This window comes from Oncorhynchus clarkii, chromosome 19, assembly GCF_045791955.1.
Source record: "Oncorhynchus clarkii lewisi isolate Uvic-CL-2024 chromosome 19, UVic_Ocla_1.0, whole genome shotgun sequence".
NCBI lineage: Eukaryota > Metazoa > Chordata > Actinopteri > Salmoniformes > Salmonidae > Oncorhynchus > Oncorhynchus clarkii.
The window spans coordinates 16,724,706-16,752,630 of NC_092165.1; the positions used below are offsets into that span (position 1 = coordinate 16,724,706).

The 27,925-nt window shown below is 46.5% G+C and overlaps 2 protein-coding genes across 7 annotated transcripts; both read right to left on the bottom strand.

Annotated features, from left to right (window-relative positions):
* Window positions 1-317: 317 nt before the first annotated feature.
* On the bottom strand, window positions 318-19,719 carry LOC139374864 (lysine-specific demethylase 2A-like). 5 transcript variants are annotated; one of them, XM_071116036.1, is made up of 22 exons: window positions 19,558-19,719; window positions 13,594-13,732; window positions 13,291-13,369; window positions 13,090-13,136; window positions 10,604-10,782; window positions 10,283-10,389; window positions 10,001-10,094; window positions 9,704-9,857; window positions 9,401-9,516; window positions 9,133-9,259; window positions 8,373-8,605; window positions 8,131-8,208; window positions 6,544-6,795; window positions 6,163-6,297; window positions 5,829-5,912; window positions 5,411-5,725; window positions 4,836-4,868; window positions 3,522-4,714; window positions 2,617-2,780; window positions 2,366-2,512; window positions 1,896-2,111; window positions 1,332-1,728 (listed from the first exon to the last, which is right to left on the bottom strand). In XM_071116036.1, exons 1-22 carry the CDS (start codon window positions 19,717-19,719, stop codon window positions 1,547-1,549), a joined length of 4,236 nt encoding a protein of 1,411 aa, XP_070972137.1. In that variant the 3' UTR covers window positions 1,332-1,546. The 5 variants fall into 5 exon arrangements, with proteins under 5 accessions (XP_070972140.1, XP_070972137.1, XP_070972138.1 ...); XM_071116037.1 differs by lacking the exon at window positions 19,558-19,719 and adding an exon at window positions 18,184-18,438; XM_071116039.1 differs by lacking the exon at window positions 5,411-5,725 and having other exon boundaries at window positions 318-1,728; window positions 19,558-19,699.
* Window positions 19,720-21,158: 1,439 nt separating this feature from the next.
* Window positions 21,159-26,534, bottom strand: LOC139374142 (syntaxin-3-like). 2 transcript variants are annotated; one of them, XM_071115145.1, is made up of 10 exons: window positions 26,465-26,534; window positions 26,262-26,361; window positions 25,986-26,060; window positions 25,674-25,744; window positions 25,395-25,503; window positions 24,819-24,892; window positions 22,731-22,865; window positions 22,501-22,611; window positions 21,805-21,896; window positions 21,161-21,245 (listed from the first exon to the last, which is right to left on the bottom strand). In XM_071115145.1, the coding sequence occupies exons 1-9, from the start codon at window positions 26,483-26,485 to the stop codon at window positions 21,819-21,821; spliced, it is 774 nt and encodes a 257-aa protein (XP_070971246.1). In that variant the 5' UTR covers window positions 26,486-26,534; the 3' UTR covers window positions 21,161-21,245; window positions 21,805-21,818. The 2 variants fall into 2 exon arrangements, with proteins under 2 accessions (XP_070971245.1, XP_070971246.1); XM_071115144.1 differs by having other exon boundaries at window positions 21,159-21,896.
* Between the last annotated feature and the right edge of the window lie 1,391 nt (window positions 26,535-27,925).

The window sequence follows — 27,925 nt, forward strand, 5'->3', positions numbered from 1 at the left end:
TTGGCCCGCAGAGTGAAGGAAAAGCAGCCAACAAGTGCTCAGCATGTGGGAACTCCTTCAAGACTGTTGGAAAAGCTGTCATCAAGGGAAAGGGTGGCTACTTTGAATCTAAAATGTATTTAACACTTTTTTGGTTACTACATGATTCCATGTGTTATTTCATAGTTGATGTCTTCTCTATTTTTACTATTTTCTACATTCTAGAATAATAGTGAAAAACCCTTGAATGAGTAGGTGTCCAATTTTTTAAAAAAATGGTACTGTATATGGATACTGACCTCCGTTTAATTTAAAAATCAAGACGTGCACGCACACTACTCATTGAAGATTTGTTTTATTTCTCTTTTTTTCTTGTAAAAACCACAAATGAACAACAAACAAAAAAGAATTTCTGCAAAACATTTCAGAAAATATTTATATCATTGATTGCAATGCTACAGGCATGTTCCAGGCCCATTGAGCAACTGCAGTAGGGCAACCAACACAATTCACCAAGATCAAGGCCGCGTCCCAAATGGTATTCTATTCTCTATATAGTGCACTACTTTTTCAAAAGTAGTGCACTATACTGGGACTAGGGTGACATTTGGGACGCATCCCATGAGCCCTCCGGTTCAACAATAACATTATGGGTGATAGAGCGAAGGGATGAACAAAACGTTACCCCTCTGAAAAGGACTGACAGAAAGGAAAGAGATGAATACGACAAGAGGAGGAAAATATTCTGTCAAATGAGGGAATTCGAAGACTATAACGTTAAGACCTGTAGTGGCTGGTAGTGAGAAAGGGGAGTCAAGTAAAACTGAAGAGACTATGTATTCGTCCCAAATAGCACCCTGTTCCCTATATAGTGTACTACTTTTGAACTAGGGCTCCATTTGGGACGCACCCTAATGAGCGATACAGTACGGTTTTCATCCAACAAAACTCACGGCTGTGAGCGTATCAAACGGAGAGGGGTGAGGATGGTGCGAAAAGGAGGAGGGACAGCGGGGCGGGGGGGTTTCTAGGACAGGTTTGGCACCCGTTCGACGGCTCGGTTTCCCAAGGAGTCCATGGAAAGTTCAGCATAGAGTCTAGACCTAGTGGGACACCAGTCATGTCCGGAGTCTTCTCCAGTCCCCTTCCCTCTCAACCCCCTCTGAAATCTATACCCTGATTCACTCTACCGCTTTGTGGGACCATGTCGTACAAACACCCACATTCAAATCGTCGGGTTCCCATTTTCAGCCATGTAGCGTGAACAACACTAACAAGTGTCTCTGTGCTATTCATAACTCCTAACCCGCCTAATAAACACATGATGCTGCAACAGCACAGTCGACCCTCTCCCTCCACCATCCCTCCATGTCTTCCTTCTATCACCCTAAGTGAGGAGTGTGAACGTCTTTTCACCTTTTTCTTGCCCCCCCTTTTCTGGAGCGCTTGTTCTCCATATCGGGGGAGGGGTGTTTGCTGCTCCCCCTCTCTCCCCCTGCCTGGCTGGTGTGGGGTCTGTGCCCCTTGCGTAGGGGTACGAACGAGAGGGGGGGGGGGGGGGTCAGTTTTACGATATCCTCTGGATGAGTTTCTCCTCCGTCATACAGAACAGGACGCAGTGAGAGAGGTCCGAGATGAAGCCCTCACAGCCCCGCCGCGTCACACCTTTGCAGCCCCGCAGGTCCAGCAGCGCCAGGCCAGACGCCCTCTTCAGGTACGCCAGACAGCCGTCCGTCAGCTTGTTACAGCCTGGGGGAGGAGGAGGGCTGTGACACAGGTAGAGGCATACAACCTGTACGAGGGAAATGAGTGTGTGTACTTGCGAGGTTGATCTCAGGGATTGCAGTGTGTGTGTGTACCTCCAAGGTTAATCTCTATGTTTTTCATGGGATGCGTGTGTGTATGCATGCGCCTACCTGAGAGGTTGATCTCCGTGAGTGTGTTACGCGTGTGTGTGCCGGCGGCGGTGAGCAGGCAGACGGACTGGTCCGTGAGGTCTCCGCAGTGAGCCAGGTCCAGCCGCTCTAGCAGGGGCATGTGACGGAGAATCAGCCTCAGGGTGGAGTCACTGATATCCAGGCCGGCTAGACGCAGCACCACACAGCCACGCAGCCGAGACCGACTGTCACAACCTGCAGGGAGAGAGGGGTTAGATACAGTACACCCTTCAATACAAATACTTACTTGCCAACCCAACCCCCTAAAACACTAGATTCATTTATCATAGGGGAGGTGAGGCAGCTAGATAATTCCCCAAAAGAAACCACTACAGTCAAAAACACACGCGCGCCCACAAACCGGTGGCCTGCTGCAGTTATAACAGCCTGTCGGAAAAGGAGAGAGATGTAACTCCTAACACCTCAGTCAGTTAGTATTGACTAGTGACCTGGTGGTGTGACCAGGTCCCTGATCTGGGTGTCTTTGACCCCCTCTGCCCAGCGCAGGTCCAGGGTACGGAGGCACGGCAGGCTGGGGGTGGACAGGGCTGACATGGACGACCAGGAGCAACCTGCTATCATCAACTCCTTCAGACCTGAGAGAGGAGAGGAGGTGGGGAAGGTTAATTCATCTTGCATTGTTCAGGTGTGTGTGTGTGTGTACCGGACAGGCAGCAGGGTTGAGGTGTGTATGTCCTACCTGGCAGGCGGTGTATGAGCAGGGTGATCTGTTTCTTGGACACGGGGGTCCAGGAGAGGTCCAGGGAGGTGGGCTGGCGTTTGATGATGCCCTGCAGGGCCTGGGAGGAGAGCGAGGGACAACGCGATACATCCACACCACTCCACAGACGCTTGTCACAACTCCTACAGAGAGGAGAGAGAGGGAGGAAGAGGGCAGGAAAGGAGAGGGGGAAGTCAGCAGGGTGGGGGGGTAAAGATATGAGGATCTGGACACAGTCTTGTTGGATGTCTCCCGTTTCTGGTTCAACAAAGCTCAAGTATTTTCCCAGCCATAAAAATGACATCACATGCTCGGGTGTAAAAAAAACCCTGCTTTATGGAGAAGCCCCATAGAAAGTGTCCTTTAGTCCACAGATTACGGAGACAGTCATGCAACTTTATCGGATGAAAAATCCTAAAACTGCATTGAAGCAGAAACAGGAAGTAAACTCCTTTATCTATAGAAACAATAAGTAGGGCTGGTAATTGCCAGGGAGCTCACCGTGTGATATTATCGCGACACTTCGGTGCCGATGAGATTCTATTTGTAACGCGATTCGATACTGCGATTTTAATGCGATTCGATGTTCCAAACGTTTTGCTCAGAGAGCCACGAGAAAACTAGTTTTAAATCAGTCATGGAAAAAGTACTGAAAACAAAATTTGCTCCATATTTGAAAAAAAAAATAAGCTATGACGGAAAAATTAGCACAAAAATAATATTGCGATATTGTTAATACGATATATCGCCAAAAAATAATATCCCAATATGCAACTGTATAGCCCCCCCCCCCCCCCCCCCCCCCCAAAAAAAAAATCACTAAAACAAGCCATGCGAATGGCTGTGAATGTTACTCTAATAACAGAGGGACGGGTGTGACTCACCATTTGTACCAGGCCTTACAGACAGTCATACAGCTAGCCAGCTCGGCTCTGCTCAGGTAAAGGAACACCGCCACCCACACCTCCTTCTCCCCTCCTTTCTCATTTCCTACATCCTTGAAGGAGGGCAGCGACAAGAGCGAGGAAGGAGAGTGGGAGGAGTGGGGAGGAGGGGTGGGGGAGGCCGAGGAGTCTGAGGAGGAAGGAGAGGCAGTGTCCCTCTCCCTGTCTGCTGTGTCGCCGTGAAGATTGTTGATACGGTGACGAGGCGGCCGGCCGACTGGATTCTTGGCGGGCTGGGCCAGGCCATTGCCGGCGGCGACCGTGCCGTTTTTGTGCCGCGTCTTCCCGAGGGTTTTATGTTGGACGTAACCTGGACCGCCGCCGTGGGTTCTGGGAGACATGGCGGCCTCCAGCTTGGGTACGATGGAGCCGGGGTGGCGTTTAGCCCTTGGGGGGCGCTGTAGGGTCACGGTCAGGTACGAGCCATTTAGGAAGTCGTCGTTAAGGTCAGACACTAGGAGAACAGGAGGCTCTGGTTCGGAGTCTGACTGGTTCTCGTCATCTTCCTCATCCTCGTCTTCATCGTCCACATCCTCATCCTCCCCCTCCAGGTCCCGGGCTGAGCTGTCTTCCTCATCGTCTTCATCGTCGTCTTCTTCGTCGTCCGTTCTCCTCCGCCTGCGGCGTTGCCGGTGGTCTTTATGCCGGTGGTGATGCTGCGGATCTTCCTCGCTGTCGTCATCTTCATCGTCATCATCATCATCATCATCGTTGTCGTCCTCCTCTGACTCGTCCCTGCGTCTCTGCATCCTGGTGCCTCCCCGGAGGCGCACTCTCCCGCCTCTCTCCCTGTCCCCTCGCCCCACCCCCAGCCCCCCTCTGCCACGCCTCATCTTCAGGGAGGAGTGAGGGGCCAGCCCACTCCCACGGCCTGCCCCTCTATGGGAGGAGCCTCTCCAAATGCCTCGCCTCCCAGTCCCGTAGCCTCTTCGAGAGGCGGAGCCACTGCCGCGAGGGCGTGGTCCAGACATCTTCCTTCCCGCGCCGCCTCCTCCGCCCCTGGAGCCTTCATCATCATCATCATCCTCCTCATCATCGTCGTCATCATCATCGCTGCCCGAGTCATCGCTGTGACCACCGCGACGGTAGATCTTAGCTATGCGGCCGTCGAGATACGAAGAAGACTTGCGTTTCTGGAAGGAGAGAGGGAGGAAAGGAGAGGAAAGGAGAGAGGGAACAAAGTATCCGTTAGGGTAAGGATGAAAAACGGTCTTCGGTTTAATTGAATACATTTTTATTGGCTGGCATGCTTACCGCGTGTAACATTTTATTCTTGTCCCCTTTCACCTGAAATCAACAAACAAATAAGAAAAACATCAATGCAACAGAAATTCACTGTTCATTGAATACTGTAACATCTCTGTTGACATAATGCCTGCTGCACTGTGAAGACAGACAAGTACATTCACATCACAAGCCGCCGTTTCTCTCACTCAACCTCCGCATGCTTTGGGCTTTCGTTCAGGCTACAAACACTTTCTGCTCCACAAATACTGTCTCATATGGACTAGACCTGGGTTCAAAGGGTTGAAAACCTCGAAATACTTTTGAGTTTGCCTGGAGTGCAAGATGTGCAGATTTGGGACTATTCTATTGGAACATTAAGCTAGGGAAGCTCAAAACAAGAACAGATAAAGTATTTGAAATGACTTAAAACTCAGGTCTGATATCAACCCTAAAGCAAAGTGTTCTGCATTCGCCCAGTATTTGTGGAGCCCAAAGCACCACGTCTCCCCCAGCCCCTCCCCTCGTCAGTCAGAGCAGCGATAGGCGCGTGATGATGATGTAACGGGCGGGGGGAAGGACGGTGGCGGCGGTAGGCCTCTCACCCTCTTCCTGCGCCCGCTTGCCCATCTCCCCGCCCGCTTGAGGCCGCGCTGCTGTGGTAGTAGCTGACCAGGGGAGGGAAGGGGCGCCTCTGAGGACCAGGAGGAGGAGGAGGGGGGGTGGTTGGGAACCAGCCCTGGGTGTAGCAGTAACGCCCTGCCCCAGCCCTCGTCCCCCAACCCAGGAGCAGAGAATGGCTCCATGGAGACGCCTAAAGGCCCCTGGGAGGAGGAGAGGGCGGCGGGGGAGAGGGTGCTTGCGCCAGCGCCGAGGCCAACGGACGCCCCGCTGTCGTCATCATCATCGATACCCGAAGACTGACACACAGCACAGGGAGAGAGTCACGGCCGTTAGCTAGCCGGGACACAGTGGTGTGTGTGTGTGTGTGAGAGAGTGTGTAGATAAAGGAGGAGGGTCTACCTCAGTATCGGTGATTCCTAGAACACATTTTGGACACTCCCAGCAGCTGGGCAGATCTGTGTTCACCACACCCTCCCCTGTTACCTAGAGAGACAGAGAGAGAGCGAGAGGTGGAGAGCATTTTGTTTGAGAACAAAAAGAAAGAGGTAAGAGGGAGAGTTTAACCTTCATCTGTACTGATGTCACAAGACAACAAAAAAGTGATTGTGTGTGTGGTCATGCGTGTTTGAATGCCGATTAGATTGCGAGAGCTCTGGTGAGTAAGATGTACTCACGGCAAATGAAGCTGAAACTTGAAGGTAAGGTATAGTTTGAGGAGTGTGTCGGGAGTTACCTTGAGGCAGGCGGGGTGGGCTATCTGGGCACAGTTGGAACACTCCATGAGGGTGAGGGCGAAGACTGGCCCCTCTCCTCCCTCCTGGTTCCCCTCTCCACAGAGCTCACACACCACTGACAGGGGCAGACCCGGCTAGGGGAGAGAGGGAGAGAGAGAGAGGAGTTAATACACCGAGACTAGTATATTCTGTCAGAATGAATCAAAAACACACACAGTATACTAGCTGGGAAACAGATAAAGAGTTAGGACATAGGCATCAAATCCAAGCAGTAAGTGACACACACAGCTAGCAGAGGGAGAGTGACAATGCTTCGACTGTACAAATCTGACAGCTCACACAGATCAAACACACCCCCCCCCCACCCATCTTTCTCTCACCGCCAGACACTGTCGGAGCACGCAGGTCTGTTTGAGTTTCCCCGGCCCGCCGAACTTCTTCATGTCCCTGCAGAAGTTACAATCCCCGCACTCCGTCCTGACGCACGCCTCGCAGCGCTTACACCGCACGCGCCGCCGCCGCAGCACGGACATGGAGGAGGCGGGCTTCTGGGGTCGCGGGGTCACCACCGTGGCAGACAGCTTGGGACGAGCCACCGGGGGAGGAGGGGGAGGAGGCTGGTACCACGATGGCTGGAAGGGTGGGAGGGATGAGAATGAATGGGATAAAGATGCATTCAAAGTTTTGGGAGGCGAAGGAAGGCAACAGTCCAGCACAAGGCTTAATCTCTGTCTGGAAAAGCATCCCTCTGTGGATTAAATGACCCTTCGATTTGGGAGTCAGATAAGTACATGGATTTTAAGCGTTTGGGGTGTGGAGAAGTCTAAGAACGTGGCGTGATTCGCTCTCGTCTTATGACAATGTACAGTACACGCGTGTTAACCCTTCAGACTTGTGGGTAGAGGCCTATATGGACAGGGCTACATTGTAATGGTTCTCACAGAACAAAATGCATAAGAATGGTAGCAACAGTTGTGGGTTATGATGGAAAAATTATTCAACCAAAGTTGAGGACAACAGTTTACCTGACAAGATTGAATCCAAACATTAAACTTGATTTTATGTGCATTTTACATTTACTGTATTCTGGATACTTATTTAATTCAATGCACTTTTATGTGAAGAGCCTTCAACTATATAAAGGTCCTTTTTGAGCTCTCCTAGTTGTGCCGTTGAGGAACTAGAGCAAGTACACTTGTAGATGATTTGTTTGGAACACAGCCCTGTGTCCCCGCCATCACACAATTACTGCTGTGGTTCACGCTGTTCAAAAACATCTCATTATAAACTGCAGTCTGGGTCAAGTGGGCATCACTTGAAAACTTGTTTCTACTGCCAACATGACTGGCTAAGTTGTCAAATACGATCTTACGGTGTCAGGCTTTCACAAGGCAATTCAGAGAAACAGATGGGAATTTCGGTGTGCGTAGAACGGAGTCGGGAGTGCATTCGTGTGCGTGACGCGCCTAGAAATTCTCTTCACGATAGACAAACATACCCTGTTCTGAACAGAATGAGCCTATGACACCATGCCATCTTATACATCAAACAGTGATCATTAACGCTGTATATGACATGACTTTTATATGGAAATGTGCAGTTCCGGTGTTTGGCTTGTATGATGTCAAAGTTGTATTTATTATCAACCTCAACACTTCATCTTTCAAAATACATTGAGTCCTCATAATTTAAAATGCATTTCCGTCACTCAGACGACCCCCCCCCCAAAAGGAGGGGTGGGAGGTCAACTTCTTGTCGTGCGGTGCTCAAGTTTATAATGGCTGTCAGGAGCCGTAAAGTGGAGAACCTGAGCTCTGACGTCAGGTACAGCATGTTACCGTACAGCCGCTGGTGTCCCAATTAAGGCGCTTATTATATGGCCAAACCTGCCAATCTGAACCCGTTTACGGCTACGAGTGTAAACGGTTACTATGAGCATGTGACTGAATGTGGCGTGTCCTTCTCACCCTAGTGGGCCACTTGACGATGGGCTTCCCAGTGTAGGACAGTTTGGGGATGTCATTAGCATGCTCCTTCAGCAGGGCCTTAAGAGAGGACAGGAAGGTTAATACGTGAACAAAAAAGACACACACTTTATAATACATGCCAATCACCAGACGCTTTCATCTAAAGTGACTTACAGTCAGTCATGCATGCATCCATTTTGATATTAGGATATTTAACTCTGTCAGACACACCCCGTACCCACCCTGATGTCGTGCAGCAGCGCGGGAGCATTGTGTATGCCCGCCGGGACACAGTTCTTCTGTGAGGGCAGCGACTCCAGCTTCCCCAGCAGGTTCCACAGCCCCTCCAGCTCAAAGGGCGTCAGGTGAACCTTCACCCCGGGCTTAGAGCCCCGCGTCGGGGGAGCCTCCTCTTCATCCTCCTTCTGGGTGTGGCCGTTGACTGACTCACAGGTGGAGGGGTCTCTCGTAAGACCTGGAAGGGGGGGGGGTGGACGGAGAGATTAAGAAGTGGAGCTGGAAAGAGAATAAACTTCACAGAGCAATTCAAGGTTTGTAGTCTAACACACAATACGGAGAACGCACGCCTCAAGCTATAGATCTCGTGTTGTCATTCAAACGGAATCACCTAATATAGAGTAATGATGGTTAGAGAAGTGTTGAGAGAGGGAGGGAGGGTGGGTGAGAGAGGGGAGGGTGAGAGAGGGAGGGTGAGAGAGGGAGGGTGAGAGAGGGAGGGTGAGAGAGGGAGAACAGAGAAACAAAGAGAGAAACAAAGAGAGAAACAAAGAGAGAGACAAAGAGAGAAACAAAGAGAGAGACAAAGAGAGAAACAAAGAGAGAGACAAAGAGAGAAACAAAGAGACAGACAAAGAGAGAAACAAAGAGACAGACAAAGAGAGAGACAAAGAGAGAAACAGAGAGAGAAACAAAGAGAGAAACAAAGAGAGAAACGGAGAAACAAAGAGACAGAAACAGAGAGAGGGTAGTGTTGGCACTGACCGATGCCCAGGGAGTGTTTCTGGAAGTCAGGCGTGAGGTAGGAGGTGTTGGTCAGACTGAAGAGGTATCTCTCCAACACGTACCAACACATCTCATAGTAGAACGGATAACGGAACTTAGCTGGTACCTGCACAGACACCAAGTTTAACTTATTAGTAACCTCCACTACATACATAGGAACTTCTCTTCTACGAGTGCTCAGGAATAAAAACATTCAGTACATTTAGGAGAGAGAGATTAAATGGGAGAGTGTGTGTGTGTGACCCACCCGTGTCCTGTCCTCAATGCTGTAGATGTTGAGTTGCATGGGGATGTTGAAGCTGTGGAGAAAGTTCCCCCCAAACACCAGGGTGTCCACTGGAGTGTAGACCGCATGGATCCAACCTGACAGGACACAAACAAAGATAAACATCAGAAACAGGAACAGACAAGACTAGGTTGAAGTTCAAACGGTTAAATATCTGTATGTGCCAAAGCACAAGTAAAGTGTATTTATTATGGATCCCCGTTAGCTGCTGCCAAGGCATTACAATATATGTACACCAGATTTCACTACATATTAAGTGGGTACCTGAAGGGATCATGAAGGTATAGCCCTGCTTCAGCTCTATCCTCTGACAGTCCTGGGCCTTGTCTCCCAGGAAGATGTCTCCCTGTTTCCCTGACAACACCCAGTCCTCATACAGCTCCAGGTTCTGAGGCGTGGGCGGGATCAGCCAGAACACCTGACAGGAAGCAAGGGGTCAGAGGTAAGAAGTGAGGGGAAACAAGAGTCGCTCTTACTCAAATCCCAAGTCGTAGGGGCCCGAGTCTTAAGTAGAGACTCGAGTCAAGTCTTACAGTGTGAGATTAAGTCTTCCGCTCTTACCTTGCCTCCCCGCAGTATGTGGTACCAGACCGAGGAACCTCCGAAGTCAATGTGGAAGTCCGTGTAGCAGCCCTGCACACTCATTAGACAGTACCTGGAACAGAGGTTGGAGGAGGGAAAAGAAGGGGGAAGGAGAATGCAGTTGATGAGGGAGAGGGTCTCACTTCTGCACTTTGGGGTACTGCATGTCTGATGGGAGTTGGCAGAGCCTGCAGACCCTGGTCAATAGTTGTGCACTACATAGGGAATAGGGTGCCATTTGGGGACACATTTGAGCCTTACTTCTGCACTTTGGGGTACTGCATGTCTGTGATGGAGTTGGTGGAGTCTCTCTGTCTCTCCTTCAGGTGCCGAGGCCACATGTTGTCCACCCAGTCTATGATGTCCACCTGATAAGATACACAGGAGGAGGTAAGAACAGACAGGAGGGGGTGTGTGCGCCGATATGCGTGTCTGCGAGCTAATATGCCTATGTGTGTGTGTGTGTGTCTCAGACTGGCAAACGCGGGCCTCCGGATCAGGATCGTCAGCTCGGTGTGTGTGTGTGTGTGTGTGTGAGAGAGTGTCCGTGCGTTCCTATGTGTATATATATATCAGACTGACCGATGTAGGCCTCTGGACCAGGTTCTCCAGTTTGGTGTGGCTAAACTCCAGGCTGATGACGTTGTAGAGTTTGTCCCTTTGGGAGGGGGGCGTCTCGTAGTAACGTCGCCACTGGGCCATAGACATCTCTATACCCTTCTGAGTGCTCACATCCATCACGTCGATCATACGCCTGCTGCCTGGGAGAGCCAAGGAGGGGGGGGGGGGGGGGGGGGGGGGAGAGAGAGAGAGAGAGAGAGAGAGAGAGAGAGAGAGAGGAGGGTGGACAGACAGATGGGTGATACAGTGAGGGGAGGAACAAAGGAGAGAAAGAGGAGACAGACAAAAAGGTGAGAAAAAGGTCAGAGTGTATTTAGTGTTTTATTGGGATCCCCATTAACTGTTGCTGAAGCAGCAACTCTTCCTGAACGTGAAATAATACAGAACATCAACAGACAACAGCTCAAGGACTGAACGACACCAATTTAAAATGAGAACAGGACAACAACAAAAAGGTCCTGCTGACAGGTACCCACACATCAGTACATGTACAGTACATTCTAAAAGCATGCAGACACGTTGCCCTTTTCCACTTTTTGTAACGTTACAGCCGTATTCACAAATGGATCAAATCTACACACAATACCCCATAATGGCAAAGCAAAAACAGAATTCAGACCCTTTGCTAAGAGATTTGAAATTGAGATCAGGTGCATCCTGTTTCCATTGATCATCTTTATGATGTTTCTACAACTTGATTAGAGTCCACCCGTGGTAAATTCAATTGAATGTACATGATTTGGAAAGACACACACCTGTCTATATAAGGTGGACAGTCATGTCAGAGCAAAAACCAAGCCATGAGGTCGAAGGTATTGTCTGTAGAGCTCCGAGACAGGATTGTGTCGAGGCACAGATCTGGAGAAGGGTACCAAAACATTCCTGCAGCATTGTAGGTCCTCAATAACACAGTGGCCTCCATCATCCTTAAATGGAAGAATTAAGGAACCACCAAGACTCTTCCTAGAGCTGGCCGCCCGGCCAAAACTGAGTAATCAGGGGAAAAGGGCATTGGTCAGGGAGGTGACCAAGAACCAAACGGTCACCAACAGAGCTTGAATTCCTCTGTGGAGATGGGAAAATCTTCCAGAAGGACAATCATCTCTGCAGTACTCCACCAATCAGACATTTATGGTAGAGTGGCCAGACAGAAGCCCCTCATCAGTAAAAGGCACATGACAGCCCTCTTGGAGTTTTCCAAAAAGCACCTAAAGGACTCTGACCATGAAAAACAAGATTCTCTGGTCTGATGAAACCAAGATTGAACTCTTTGGCCTGAATGCCAAGCGCCATGTCTGGAAGAAACCCGGCACCATCCCTACGGTGAAGAATGGTGGTGGCATCATGCACAGCATCATGCTGTGGGGATGTTTTTCAACGGCACGGACTAGGAGACTAGTCAGGATCGAGGGAAAGATGAATGGAGAAAAGTACAGAGAACCTTGATGAAAACCTGCTCCAGAGCGCTCAGGTCCTCAGACTGTTCACCTTCCAACAGGACATTGACCCTAAGCACACAGCCAAGACAACGCAGGAGTGGCTTTGGGACAAGTCTCTGAATATCCTTGAGTGGCCCAGCCAGAGCCCGGGTTGGAACCCGATCAAACATCTCTGGAGACCTGAAAATAGCTGTGCAGCGATGTTCCCCATCTAACATGACAATGCATAAAAACCTGTTTTTGCTTTTTCATTATGGGGTACTTCATCAATTTTAGAATACGACTAATGTGATAAAATGTGGGGAAAGTGAAGGGGTCTGAATACTGGCTATCGGTTAATTAGGGCAGATGGGGAGAGGCCTTGTTCTGTGAGGTCTTGTTTTGAAGCAACATTTTTTGCGGTTTGCTTGAGTCATTTGAGATGGGTGTTCCATGAAATAATGGCTCTATAGAATACTGTGCGTTGCCTTGAATTTGTTCTCGATTTGGGGACTGAAGAGACCCCTGGTGGCATGTCTGGTGGGTAAGTACACCTGTCAGAGCTGTATGTAAAATGATTATACAACCAATTTGGAAATTAACACTATTTCTCACAAGAATTGATGCAGTCAATCTCTCCTGTACTTTGAGCAGAGAGAGACTGACATGCAGACAGTTGACATTAGCCCCCTGTGCACATTGAAGGGCAAGACATGCTGCTCTGCTCTGGGCCAGCTGCAGATTTTCTAGGGCCAGCTGCAGATTTTCTAGGGCCAGCTGCAGATTTTCTAAGTCCTTCTTTGCAGCACTTGACCATATCACTATTAGATCAAACTAGAGCCTGCAGGCTTGTTCGGTCGATTGTGTTGTTAAAAATAGGAGGGAGGGAAATAAAGGAGATGAGTAAATGAGGGAGTGTTAAAAAGCCAAAAGAAATGGAGGAAGAGTTAGCATAGAGATAGAGTGTGGGTGAAGGAGAGAAGTTGGAAAAAAGGGGAAGAGAAACACTGGAGGAGGGTGGAATCTTACCAACAAATATCTTGACGTCGTTCACACTGAAGTCTGGATCTGGCATCCTTTAGAGAACACAACAAACCGGGGTTACATACTACTCAAGGAGGCTTACAGACTAACACAATTTCAGCCATTCTAATTTCCCCAGAGAGAATAAAGCGAGTGCGTTTCCAACAGAGTTTGGAGGGGGGGGGGGGGGGGGGGGGGGGGACGTACTTGATACCCAGTCCGTCTGGCTTCTCAAAGATGATCGGGTCCCTCAACCCACCTCTTTGGATGTACTCAAACGTGAGGTCTGGAAAAACCACACACACACGATAATCCATAAACTAAACAGGAATCCTCAAAGCTACTCAAGTTTGTAACCCAATAGCATACTACTACTGTCAAAAGACGTGCATTATATTGGGAATAGGGTGCAATTTCAGACGCAGCCAATGTCTCCAATATTTAGCCACAGCCAAACCCTCCACTGTAGAAGGACACAGATATAGGATTACGATGACCCCCAACACTGACCTTTCCCCTCCATGCGTTTCACCCTGTCTGAGGTGAACCTTTCGCTCCTCAACTTCTCCTCCAGGTCAAAGGTCCTCTTCCCCTCGATCTCGTCGTCCGAGATACCATCGTCATGGTAGCGCCGCCTCGTGCCCGACCGCTGGAGTGAGGAGGGGGAAGAGGAAAGAGATGAGGAGGGGGGAGAGGGGGAGCAAAATAGAATAGGAAAGAGGAATGTGAGGAAGAGGGAATAAAGAGCAGAGATTTACCTCAATGTGTTCAGCAGCTGTAAACCCTTTAAATCCCATTGAGCACTATTTTAGGGTATTTACGGTACTTTGTAATAGTTAGGCTTAATACTTCTAGGTTCTTTAAGGTCTTTCTGTCAAATGTAACACTACTTTAAAGACAGCAGCGTTTGGCTGTGTTAACAATGCTCCCACACAGTTGCCTGCTGCTCCCTCCTACAAAAAGAAACCTGCTCTCGTGCCAAGAGATTGAAGTCGCAATACAACACACACTGGGGCAAGGAAGAATGAACATACCCACACAAACCCATATCAACACAGACAACACACTGATGTTCAGACTAGGGTATTAATTCTCTAATGTAGCCTATCATATTAATTTCCCCTCACACTGACTCTCCCTTCTCTCGGGGATGGGGGGATAAAGCTAGAGGGAGAGAAAGAACAGTGGGGAGGGGGGGGGGGTACTTGGAACCTTTCTTTACCCAGTGCTTCAAGGGCACAACAGATGATAGAAGGATAATATCCCACCCTCCCCTAAACCTGACTTAAGGACCATGCCCCTTTCCCCTGCTCAATATTGTCAACCTAGGTTTATAAGATATTAGGTAGAAGTCAGTCCATAGATTTTAAGTTTGTAAAGCAGCTGGCAACACAAGTTCACAATTTTTTCCCTCATATTTATCCAAATTTTATCTAGTTATCCAATGTCCACCCCGACTCATCATCCTCAAGAACACATGCTAGGTTATAGTAAACCCCCTTTTAGTGTCCATCCATTCTCACCGCCTTGCATTGGGTTGACAGCTTCAATGATTAAAAAAGCATGGTGAGTTCAAAGGGGACTTTTCAAAAAACCTAGGTAGGTAATAAAATGAAAGCAATCTGTCTGACATGTAGGCCCCCATAAAATTGTTAATTTTTGGCCTGAATCCACATAATTCTCCCCCCAAATTCAATTTTCTCCGTTTTGTTTTTCCATGTTTCCGTTAAAAATTTTATTTAAAAAAATAAAAAAAGTTTAAGAAATACAACAACATTTAATGTTCTAAGAGCACAACAATGGATACACCACATCAGGAGACTACTTTTGAGGTCTTGGAAAAATCAAATACATTTTTAATTATGGGTGTAGTTACCCTTTAAAGCAAGTGTGCATGCCCTTTGGTTAGCAGTGTTTTTGTAGCGCTCATGTGATTGCAGAGTCTGCAAAAACAAATGGCCATTGGATTGACGCAAATAATCCTGATATCATTCTGCCAGAAAGGCAGAGGCTACTTTTTAGTTAACATTTAACTGAGAAGGTTTTTCAGAAAGCCTTTCCATCTACCAGCAGATGGTTATCATTAGCAGTATCGCTAACAGCTACACAAAGTGGACCAGGGAGTGGGCCAGGGTTGCCATAGCAATGCACCAGCTGACCCTGGGAGGGAGGGGGGGGGGGGTCCAGCAGCCCAGAGCTCTGTGACAACAATAAGAGATGTCGGAGAACGCAATCTCTCCACCCGTCTCTCACACATACAAACATCCTCAGCTGGCCCTGAACACACACACCTCTAAACATCTTCAGCCTGAACATGACACACACAACTCCTTGCAAACACCACACAATGTGAAACGACCTCACTGTATTGTCCACCAGTCAGCCACAAGCCAATGCCACTCCACAGCAGGACATTAAACAGCACTAGTATCCACCGCTGTAGCAGCCAAATCAGTGACACCAGATGCAGCACGAGGCACCTGCCCTACCTCCAATATCTCACTGCCCATCTGCCAGCCGCCGCAATCCTCCTTGGCTCCGGGCAGCCCAGCCCTTCAAAAAGACAACCCTGGCCCAGTAAATTCAAAATCCATTATCCATTTTTAAGCCTGGTTTGACGAGAGAGCTTTGTTCCATTCAGGCGGTTTGGTAGAGGAGACGGACACAACGGCATTGCAGTGAATTGCAGCGAGCGGTGTAATGCAGTGTGCCTGTCCGTCTGTGCTCCCCTGGGCCGGTGCCCAGTACAGTGGACAGTGGCTGCGTGTACCCAAATCGCTCCCTAGATAGTGCACGACGTAGGGAATAGGGTGCCGTTGGAGACACAGACAATGACACAGCATACCGTCTCTCAGCGACGCACTACGCTGCCACAGCACCCGGCGAAACCAACCACCTTTAACGGAGACATCACACAGACCAGCTGCTGGTAACACACACACCGCAGTGTCCAGCTCCACCTAGTATTCCCAAGTCGGGAACTCGGCTTGCATGACGACAAACTCTAGAGAGAGAAACAGTCTGGAGGGATGCGGGAGGGATCCGTCTGGGAGATGCCTTGGCTGCGGAACGACGGACAGCCATGGCCCCTGTCTAGATCCTGGGTCTCCAGGCAGCCCACTCACTCAGCTACTGAAGAAACAATGGACGACCCTGAGCTACACAATCACACCACGACGCCTGAGCAACCAGAGTGGGTAAGGGCCGACGCAGTATCTAACCGCATTGTCCATGTTTATTATCAAAGATCATCGCCAAGAGACGGTGGGTCTCGGAGCCAGTACAAGCAGGGCTACAGATGTGCTCTCTCCCCCTCTGCAGCAATCCAGTATCCTTTTTCCTCTCAATTTTATTATATTTCTCTCCTTTTCTCTTGCCCTTTCCCTCTCTTGCAGTGCGCCTTGGGGAATCCTGTGGGATGGAGAGAGACTCGCCACACCTCGCACCTTCAGTGTCACCATTACATCCCTCTTCCTCTCTTTATCTTTCTTCCTCCTCTTTTCCCACATCCCTTCGTAGTGCAGCAGCATCTCTGTTCGCCATCCTCCGCTCCCCCTCGCCTCTCTTTTTAGAGTGGAAAAAAGGCCTGCGGTCTATCCAGCTCTGTCATCCTTTCGCCTCTGCAGTGCCCCCCCATCATCATCATCTCCTCCATCTGCATTTCTGCTCACATGGCCAGTCAGGCAGCCAGCCTCTCCAGTAACTTCTCCTCTCGCTTCACACAGAGCAGACAGCGTGCCCTCACCACAGTGTCCTCTCCACTCACACACACCACCCTCCCTCCAATCCACTTACACCGTTGTACTGCATGCAATATGCCTTCTGGAGATGCATGGCTCAAAGTACAGGCAAAGAAAAAGAGCTCCCTCCCTCTCCCTAACAGACCAGAGACTAAGAGATGTAGACCTGACCACTACTGCCTAAATCTCATCCTATTCATAATTGATAAAACTTTGTCTCTGCATCAGAGGAGTGATGGTGCCTGGCTACTGCTCTGAGCGATACATGTTCTGCTTCTGCTCCGACAAAACGTGACTATCGTCTGAAACGCAACTTTAACAATCACAATACTGTACATTATAAACATAATGTCCACTGTCTAGTAAAAGCCTTTGTGTGTCACCTCACCTGTAACTATCCAGATTCTACACAGTCAGGTAGGCTGAGATCCTAGTCACCTTACTAAACCTTGCAGTACACATTCAAATTCGCTCAACAGGCGTGAAGCCAAGGATACTCCTGTCTGATACCCAGAACAAACCAAAAATGCAATTACAATCGAATGCAAAAAAAAACAAAAAAAGATAACTCACCTCAAACACAATCAATAATCTTATCTGACATGTTGGACCCTCAATCAAAAACGCACCATGTAACAAAAATGTGCAATATTCCTTTTCAAGGCTTTAGCTAGATCTGACACTAATCCCAGCCATTGCCCAACCCAACCCTGTGATCACTGCTCTAGACATAGTTGATCTGGTCCTCTTTAACCAAATGTCTTCTGCTCGGTTTGCTTTTACAATGTTTTGGTGCGACTGTGACATGATGCACACTCCTGGCAGGGTTTAACCTCCCAAACAATGGACACATGAACCTGAGTCGTCTTAAAATGACACCCGCTCCCCTTTATAATGCACTACTTATGACCAAAGAGACTGTTTTCCGTGCTCTCTCAAATTGCAGTCAAGAGTGCCAATATGGACTACATGACACCATCAAGCAAGACAAGTCAGAGACAAACTTCTCAGCTTTTTGGGATTGGAAACAAATTAAATTTTTACTTAGGGGGGGAAAAAACACTACAGTTATTCCCATAACCTAAATGATGAGGTATTGGAATTTAAACGTAGACTAGTAACGTTAACTCACTTCCTCTCTGACTGTCTTTATAATCCCAACATCTCAATCCATATGCTTAGTTTAAAAACACACAACAAATAATTAAATATCCATACCACGCACCTTTCAACATAGTTAGTGACTACCGGTAGTCCATGCCATTTCAGATCGTTCATCACCAACGTCTAAAGTAACGTTAGCTAAGAACTCTTACTACAGACAAAACAAGGAGACATTGAAATAACGCTAGTTACTTACCAGTCGCTTGCTGAATCGTGGTCGACGCTTATCTTCCATATTTTATGGACAGTCACTTGACAGTGGACTGCTTTGGTAGGCGATTCACCAATACACGTGGGTCCCCGACTGCGCTGTCAAGCTGCTGAACACTACAACTAACTCGTGATTGGAAATATAGTTTGACTTTATTTGACAGAGCTAAGCTAACTTAAACATTGCACTACTAAAAATCAGCTGTGTCTACTGTCACTTGAGGGTTAAAAACAGCCTTTCAAATCGGACAAACTAAATATAAAATACAGTCAGCAATGTAGCCAAGTTAAGACATGTTGATTTGATTCAACAGCACCGTACGAATAAAGAGCTAACGATAGATAATTACCACTAGGACATAGCTAGTGAAATAGTAAAGAGGCTAGCTATCCCCCACTAAAGGGAAGCATTGTTGTCGATCACCAAAACAAAACCCTACCGAGAGAATGGGATTAACCAACAAGTTTTAGTTTGTGTTTATAGCGCCAATATTGCATTTGGGATTATAGTGTGGTTCATTATCTAGCGTTTAGCGTGGTTATAGCTAAAGTTAGCTATAGAGTGTAGCTTACTATTGATACAATTTAGACACTTGTCTGGCTAGATTTAGGGTGGTGAGGGGGGTGAGGGGGTTACCAGTACGGGGTTATTTGCGGCAAGTAACGTTAGTTCACACACATTTTCTTATGCTGAACAACAAACTGTTAGCTAAACTAAAACGAACGTCCGAGTTTAAAATGCAACGGCAGACAGCGAGTAACCTATTATTTCCAAGGGAACTTTCCGTTTTGTCTTTTGGAAAACTCCAGCCAAAGAGTTTAGGAAATCGTTAAAAAAATCGGGTAATATTAAATGACAATTAAGTTCTGTTAAAATCGACAGAGAACGCCGGTTTAAATCGCAGTTATATATGTATAATATCCGATAGTCGGCGGTCAGCCATCCGCCGCCATTTTCATCTCGTCACAAAACGCTACTAGTTTCTCAAGACCCGCCTACAACAATAAAATTGTCCAAAGGCAGCAAAGCCGGCGAGGCGCTAAATGGTCGGTAAGTATGTCACTCAGAAATACATTGTCGATAGGGATTGGACAAACATACAACAAAAGTGAAAACGACACGTGAATGACCAATTACATTGCAAGTTATTGGACGACTCGAACTCCAATTGGCGACCATTTTGCTACAGTCTTCAGAGGAGAATAATAATTGGTCAACATACAAAAGGGGTCAATATGGCAGCCAATGAACTATCACGCAATTCAGACATCGTGTTACCCAACTCAACCTTACAAAAATTGCCAGACCAGCCATACAACTTATGAACCCATAAAAATAAAATGTATTTCTGTTACACACCACCATGATTGAGTAGAACTGTTCAAGGACGGTCGACCGGGCCAGTCTGCGTAGTCTGCTTCCTGGCTTCTGCTGTGTCTTGACTCCCGGAGCTTTGCATTGCTGAGACACGTTTTCTGGGTAGCTACTTCTGTCTTGGGTTGCTACAGCAAAGCCGCCCATTCATGGCAGTTGTAATCCGGAAGCGGCTGTCTATTGGTCCCACAGTTGGGTGGATGGCAGCAATTGGAGGCTTTGGACTGCCAATTAAACAATATACAGACGGCGAGAGATGTCAAAAGCAATCCGTTTCGTTTTATTTTCTATTTTTCAAATCAGTTTAAAATAATTGAATAATGAAAACTTACAAATAAAAACACTTGGCAAAGGGCGAATCTTTTTTTATTTTATTATTTGTCAACAGACGGGAAAGGCTACAAAAACTGAAATCTGACCTTACATTTTGATCAGATAACATTTTCCATATAAATGCCTACACAATCACTACAAACGTATGCGACTGAAGACATAAACACATATATTGGCTATTCACTTGATACTGCTTGCTTGCTCACATCACAACAAAAATACTATCTTATCTATTATTAGATAGGATAGAGCAATGACTTACATAAATAAACCCTGGACTGTTCATGCTATGTATTGGCCAATGAAATGCTTTGAAGCCACCGGTCGGCCATATTGGCATTCCCTTGAAGGCGCAGTCCTCCATAGGAATGAATGGAATTCTACGGTATTTCAAGGACAAAATTACATGTATTTAAGTTGTTGTTTTTATGTAGTGGTGACAGTAACATAAGTACTCTCCCCATATAAAAAAAAAATGTTTAGCTCACATAATATAATTTTAAAGTATGCATTAAAGTGTATTTAATAAAAAAATAAAATGTGTCAAAAACGAATGTAGACATTAACAAATCCATTTCTATTGCTTCCAAAATATTTTTAATGCTTGAGGAGGATTACCAAGATGGCTGCACGGTGGCTTCAATACAGCGCCCCCTGACAGTCATCCAGGGTTTATACACATCATTCCTAGAGAGAGTGCATGTGACAGTTTGACACAGGCATGCCCCCTGGTGGTACATGCATCGATACACATGTAGGATAAAAATGAAATGCGTGGGTGAAATATTATGCAATAACTTCAACACACAATAATACAATAACAACATAAAAGCGTGCCATTTTGGGGTCCTTTTGATTACTAGCTGTCAGTAGGGCAGTGAGAAATTGTATAGTTTTTTTAATCATCGTTTTATATTCATATTATTTTGTTTACCAATATCTTTAGGTTACTTGACATGACTACACTGTGATAACGTTCACCTGTCTTCGCCAAGGTTATTAAGGAAGCACACTACCAAAGCTAATTGACACAAATCCTTGAAGTGGGAAAAGGAGCTGTGGGGGGAAGCATGCCTTAAAAGAAGAACGAGAGAAAGAGGGAAAAGAGGGAGAGAGAGAGAGTGTGTGTGTGTGTGTGTGTGAGAGAGAGAGAGAAAAAGATGGAAGGAAAGAGAGAGAGAGAAGACGAAAGACAATGTAGGGTGGAAGGCCTTTAGCCGGACTGAGGTGTATCTCCTCTGAGTAGCGCTGAATGTATCTCTTGACAGACAGTGTCCACTGTTGATCCATCCACCCAGGTTAGACTGGGGGTAATCTGGGACACTCCTCTTCAACTTCACCTGAGGCCAGAGTCACAGGTGATTATCACATTGAGGCCAATGATACAGCCTAAGTCTACATCCCAAATGGCACCATATTCCCTATGTACTACAAAGGAAATAGGGTGCCATGTGGGACAAAGACTAAGAATAACCTGGATCTAACGTTATCTAATCTGGTCCCGTATTCATAAAGCATCTCAGAGTAAGGAGTGCTGATCTAGGATCCTGCCCCGCCTGTCCATGTAATCTTATTCATTGTGATCTAAAAGGTTAAACTGATCCCAGATCTGCACTCATACTTTGAAAGGCTTTATAAATACAGGCCCTGATCACACCTGGAAATCCTTTATGCACATCTGCATCCTTTTAGCCTGAGTGCCAGCCTGTTTGTGCTATCATGCCAACTCCTTGTCACTCATCGTCATGCCACACATGTTTGGCTTGACAGGGACAGGAATGGAGTTTGCAAGAGTACAAACACATTTGTGACCAGGCTGACATCCTTCTGCATCATTACATGATTTAAAAGTGTACGTTTTGAGTTTTGAACACATCTCAGTTTTACAACCAGTTTTACCCGGACGGTATTTCCTATTTGATAAAGCTGTAGAGGAAGGACCCTCCGATGACACAGAGAATGACACAGCAACACATGATCATCATCTGCTTCTAAAGGGTCGGAAGACAGAACGAAACAGTCAAAGAAAGACAGAGGATGCGAGAGAGGAAGAGGACACAGAGGAGGAAGTGGAGGAGGAAGAAATATAAAGAAACAATGAAGGGAAGGGAGAGAAGAAACAGAACGAGAGAAACCTCAGAAAAACGAAAGGGAAAATTGACCTGAGCATAGAGAGAAAACATAAGCCAAGATAAGTATTTCGAGACTAAATGTGGCATTGCAGGTTCTGAAGTTTTAAGAGATTCTTTGCATCAGTGAGAATGCTGAACCCCCTGTAGCAAGACAGTAGATTTAGGTTGCGTCCCAAATGGCACCCTTTTCCCTATATAGTGCAGTACTTTCCTGTATAGTGCAGTACTTTCCTGTATAGTGCAGTACTTTCAAAGGCAATGCACTATGAAGGTAATAGGGTGCCATTTGGGACAAAGCCAATGTATCCCTTCACCTGTATGAACCAAGGTGATAGGTAATAGGTCTAGGGTCCGGACTGAAGTGGACCTATAAACAGGACGTTTCAGCCGTAGAAATAGAATCACCTATTATCGCATCATCGACCGACCCTCATTCTAATTCTATGGTTTCAGCCCCACTCACCCTACGGGCCTCCTGCTGAAATTTGGCTGCTTTCTTGGTGTCGGCAACCGCCCGCTCTACGAAGCCCACCGATTGGTCCATGTTGCTCTCAATCTTGTCAATCATACCGCCCTTTGAAGGGGGTGGGCGGAGCGGAGTGTTGGGAGAGGCGCACACACAAACAGCGGTCAAAAGCAGTGTACTATGTAGGGAATAGTGTGGGATGCACACTAAAAGGTGTGAAGGGTTACCTGGTTCTCCACCAGCATAGCAATGTCCACGAACATGTCATGAAGCTCTTTGATGCTGCTCTCCAGCCTCACAATGTCTTTGTGCCGCGCCTCAATCTCATTCAACGCCTGCTTTGATATACCCGACTCCATGATCTACAAAACACATACGAGAAGATATACACAACGGTTTAACACACACACATAGGAGAGTATACACAACGGTTTAACACACACACATAGGAGAAGATACACACAACGGTTTAACACACACATAGGAGAGTATACACAACAGTTTAACACACACACATAGGAGAAGATACACACAACAGTTTAACACACACACATAGGAGAAGATACACACAACGGTTTAACACACACATAGGAGAGTATACACAACAGTTTAAAACACACACATAGGAGAAGATACACACAACGGTTTAACACACACACATAGGAAAGGATATACACAACGGTTTAACACACACACATAGGAGAAGATACACACAACAGTTTAACACACACACATAGGAGAAGATATACACAACGGTTTAACACACACACATAGGAGAAGATATACACAACGGTTTAACACACACACATAGGAGAAGATATACACAACGGTTTAACACACACACATAGGAGAAGATATACACAACGGTTTAACACACACATAGGAGAGTATACACACAACGGTTTAACACACACACATAGGAGAAGATATACACAACGGTTTAACACACACATAGGAGAGTATACACACAACGGTTTAACACACACACATAGGAGAGGAGAGGATATACACAACGGTTTAACACACACACATAGGAGAAGATATACACAACGGTTTAACACACACACATAGGAGAGGAGAGGATATACACAACGGTTTAACACACACACCTAGGAGAAGATATACACAACGGTTTAACACACACACATAAGAGAAGATATACACAACGGTTTAACACACACACCTAGGAGAAGATATACACAACGGTTTAACACACACACATAAGAGAAGATATACACAACGGTTTAACACACACATAGGAGAGTATACACACAACGGTTTAACACACACATAGGAGAGTATACACACAACGGTTTAACACACACATAGGAGAGTATACACACAACGGTTTAACACACACATAGGAGAGTATACACACAACGGTTTAACACACACATAGGAGAGTATACACACAACGGTTTAACACCCACACTCGCAAGCATGCACGAACATACATAGACTCACAATCATTTTTGCTTGTACACACCCACACTCACAAGCATTCTCGCTTGTACACACACACACACACAATCACAAGCATTCTCGCTTGTACACACACACTCACAAGCTTTCTCGCTTGTACACACACAATCACAAGCATTCTCGCTTGTACACACACACTCACAAGCTTTCTCGCTTGTACACACACAATCACAAGCATTCTTGCTTGTACACACACAAGATTTCTCGCTTGTACACACACACACAAGCTTTCCCGCTTGTACATGTAACAGTATAACTTTAGACCATCCCCTCGCCCATACCCGGGCTCGAACCAGGGACCCTCTGCACACATCAACAACAGTCACCCACGAAGCATCGTTACCCATCGCTCCACAAAAGTCGCGGCCCTTGCAGAGCAAGGGGAACCACTACTTCAAGGTCTCAGAGCAAGTGACATCACCGATTGAAACGCTATTAGCGCGTACCACCGCTAACTAGCTAGCCATTTCACATCGGTTACACTCACCCCCCTTTTGACCTCCTCCTTTTCCGCAGCAACCAGTTATCCGGGTCAACAGCATCAATGTAACAGTATAACTTTAGCCCGTCCCCACGCCCATACCCGGGCTCGAACCAGGGACCCTCTGCACACATCAACAACAGTCACCCACGAAGCATCGTTACCCATCGCTCCACAAAAGCCGCGGCCCTTGCAGAGCAAGGGGAACCACTACTTCAAGGTCTCAGAGCAAGTGAAGTCACCGATTGAAACGCTATTAGCACGTACCAACGCTAACTAGCTAGCCATTTCACATCGGTTACATATACACACACACACACACACACACACACACACACACACACAGAATTACCCCTGCGGTGAAGACGGCTGCGTTCCCTCCTTCCAGCATCTCCTCCAGCTCCTCGTCGGTTGTTGTTTTTCCCGCTGTGGAATGGAGATTTCACAGAAAAGGGTTAATAACATGTATGAAAGGGTTAATAACATGTTTAAAAGGCTTAATGACAACTTAACAACATATAATAGGCCCTTAATGCTGGCATAGAATAAACTAATACATACCATCAAAAGTAGATCTGGGTTTCAAATACTTAAACAAATACTTCAAATACTTTATCTGTGTCTGTTTCCGCTTGCCTGGCTTAATAAACCAGAAAAGAAAATGAACAAAACTACAACCCTGCCCAACTCCAGGCAGATTCAAGCAAACACTCAAAGTATTTGAAAGGATTTTCCAAGTATTTTAACTGGTAAAGAGCACTGTATTGGCTTGAGTCTGTCTGTGATAGGTTGAAACATGTACTCCCGTCTTCAACTTAATGCAACTTGGGCCTGGATTTTTTTCCTGACAATTGACTTGTCCAGGAACAAAAACCCTGGCCCTAGTTATACCAGGTATCTTGTCTCTACGACTGGCAATCAGACTCACTGATCTCCAGCTGCCGGGCGATGCGGCCTTTGCTCTTGTCTCTAAAGTCCGTCTGAGCCTCGTTGTACTTGGTCATCACCTCCACAAACTTCTTGGCCAGGATGGCATGCTGGGAAAAAGTGGAGATGGGTAAAGAGGTTGTTATGGTAACCAGTGGGAATGAAACCCGAGTCTCCAACCCCGGTCTCCAACAGGAAAAATGATGGGGGACATGATTGACGTGCAAACCGATAGGGTTAAAGGATCTGGTTGAGGTTAGTTGGTTTTTTAAAGGGTTACCTGGGACTTCCGGATCCTCATGTCTGCTGACGACCGTTCCTCTGTGTTTGTCTCAAGTTGCTTCTCGATACCTGCCAAGGATGGGAACAGGCACCCGTTAGCGTGACTATGGCCATCGACAACAATAACTACCATGGTTTTGCCGTCCATGGCAATGAAGAAACACACATGATCTTGACAGGGAAAACTACCTTTATACACTTATGTTGGTCGTCAGAATACGGTTGGTCGTCAGAATACGGTTGGTCGTCAGAAAGACTGTGGGATAAGATAATGGTGCGTTTAATATTTAAAGGGGCAGGAAGGACTTACTCTTTAGTTTGTTGCGAGCGGTGCCGGCTGCTTTCTTGATGTCGTTGGTGACCGCCTCCAAGTCATCTTGCGTCTCTGGTGAAGACAGGGAAGGAGAAAAAAAGAGAGAGAGGTTGTAACATAGAAGTATCAACAAGCCACAAAGGACGGAAAAATATGGAATGGGAATGAAAGGGGGTGAGATAACAAAGAGACGAAGAGCGAGAGAGTGAAGGAGAGAGAGAGAGAGAGAGAGAGAGAGAGAGAGAGAGAGGGGGATTGAAGGATGATGTTTACTCTGCTCTGATGTAGGGGCGGAGAGGATGGTCGAGTACAGCTTCTTTGCTTGCGCCACACTCTCATCTATCTTATCGATGCTGCTGCGAATCTCCTCAATCTGAGACCGAGACGGGCAATGATGACACACCGGTGAACACACACGCACACAGTATGGCGAACACCTACACACACACACACATCAGGAGTATGGCCGGAAATACCTGGGCGAAGAAGTCATCCATAAAGGCTTGGTTCTCCACTGGAACCTCCACATCGTCCCCAGCCACATCACTTTTCTGTTGACACACACACACACACACACACACACACACACACACACACACACACACACAAAGACACACACACAGAGCCAACAGAGTTGTTGTGGTGGTAGGTTTATAGTGAGATAATCACACTCACAGGCTTTTTAGCGGTTCCTACGTCAGTGAAACAATGTGATTTGAATCCACTATAAAGTTGTTTTTTAAACCAGACCCAATTAGACTTGCGGTGCACATAAACTACAATGAATAGCCTACATCGATAACCTTGAGACCTTGGAAGAGGTGGAGGAAATGAGGAGAAAACAATCCTTTCATATTTCCTTAATCGACCCTTCTGTTCCCCTCTCTCTACCCACCCACCTCCATTTGTAACGCACCACCAATAAACAAGTGCACAGCCTAAATATCATCACACCGCAATTAGGCCTACCTACTTCCAAGAATAACTTAATACTCTAATGTTTATTAGCGCAATATTCAACTAGACTATTTCTGCTTTTCTAGGCCTGAAAATGGGATCAACAGTTGATGAACGTTGTGGTCAAACCGCTCAACCGCAACCAACCGCATCTAGTGCGCAAAAAGAAAACGATTTAAATCAGATACTTCCCCAAAAACAAACGAGTAAATCAGATACGTCCCCCATCCCTATTATATCATTCTATATGATTAGCAACGGTTATATGTTAAGCTAATAGCAAGCAAGGCCACGAAAACATGAACAAGTGTATAAAAAGACTAAGCTTACCGCTTTCAACTGTTCCAGTCTGTCCTTCATCTTCAAAACTGTGTTGCCACTGTCACAATCTCTAAACTATCAAAAATAGATATTCTAATCTACAACCACTAATTAAACGTTTACCAAATGAGACCATTACAATTTATTAGCCTACTGATTAATCCAGTGATTTGTCCGAAAATAAGTTTCAAAGTTAGTTGTAAAAATACTCAGTAGACTAAATAGTCATTAGAATATGGTAATCAAATAAAATAAAATAAATCGTTTTTTTACAAAATGTCTGTTCAATATGGCTGCAGCAGTGTTTCCAACCTGTAGTTTTACTAAGCCTATCCTCTCAAGGAGGATTAGAGTAACAGTTGTGTAGAGGGAGATTAATCTCTCTCTCTCTCTCTCTCTCTCTCTCTCTCTCTCTCTCTCTCTGATCAATAGCATGCGTAAAAACGTATGCAAAGTAAATATCACGCATGCTTTCTGTTTTGGGCACACTACTCAAACATGTCACCGAATGGAAAGGTAGTAGGTTAAATTCTAAATCTGTAAAGTCAACCCAGTGGATTGTCCATCTATAAATAAAATTGAGGCTGTATTTGTATTGTTATTTCTTGAACACATCTGCTTGCTAAATATTGCTAAATTAAGGTCAGGTCAACAAAAGA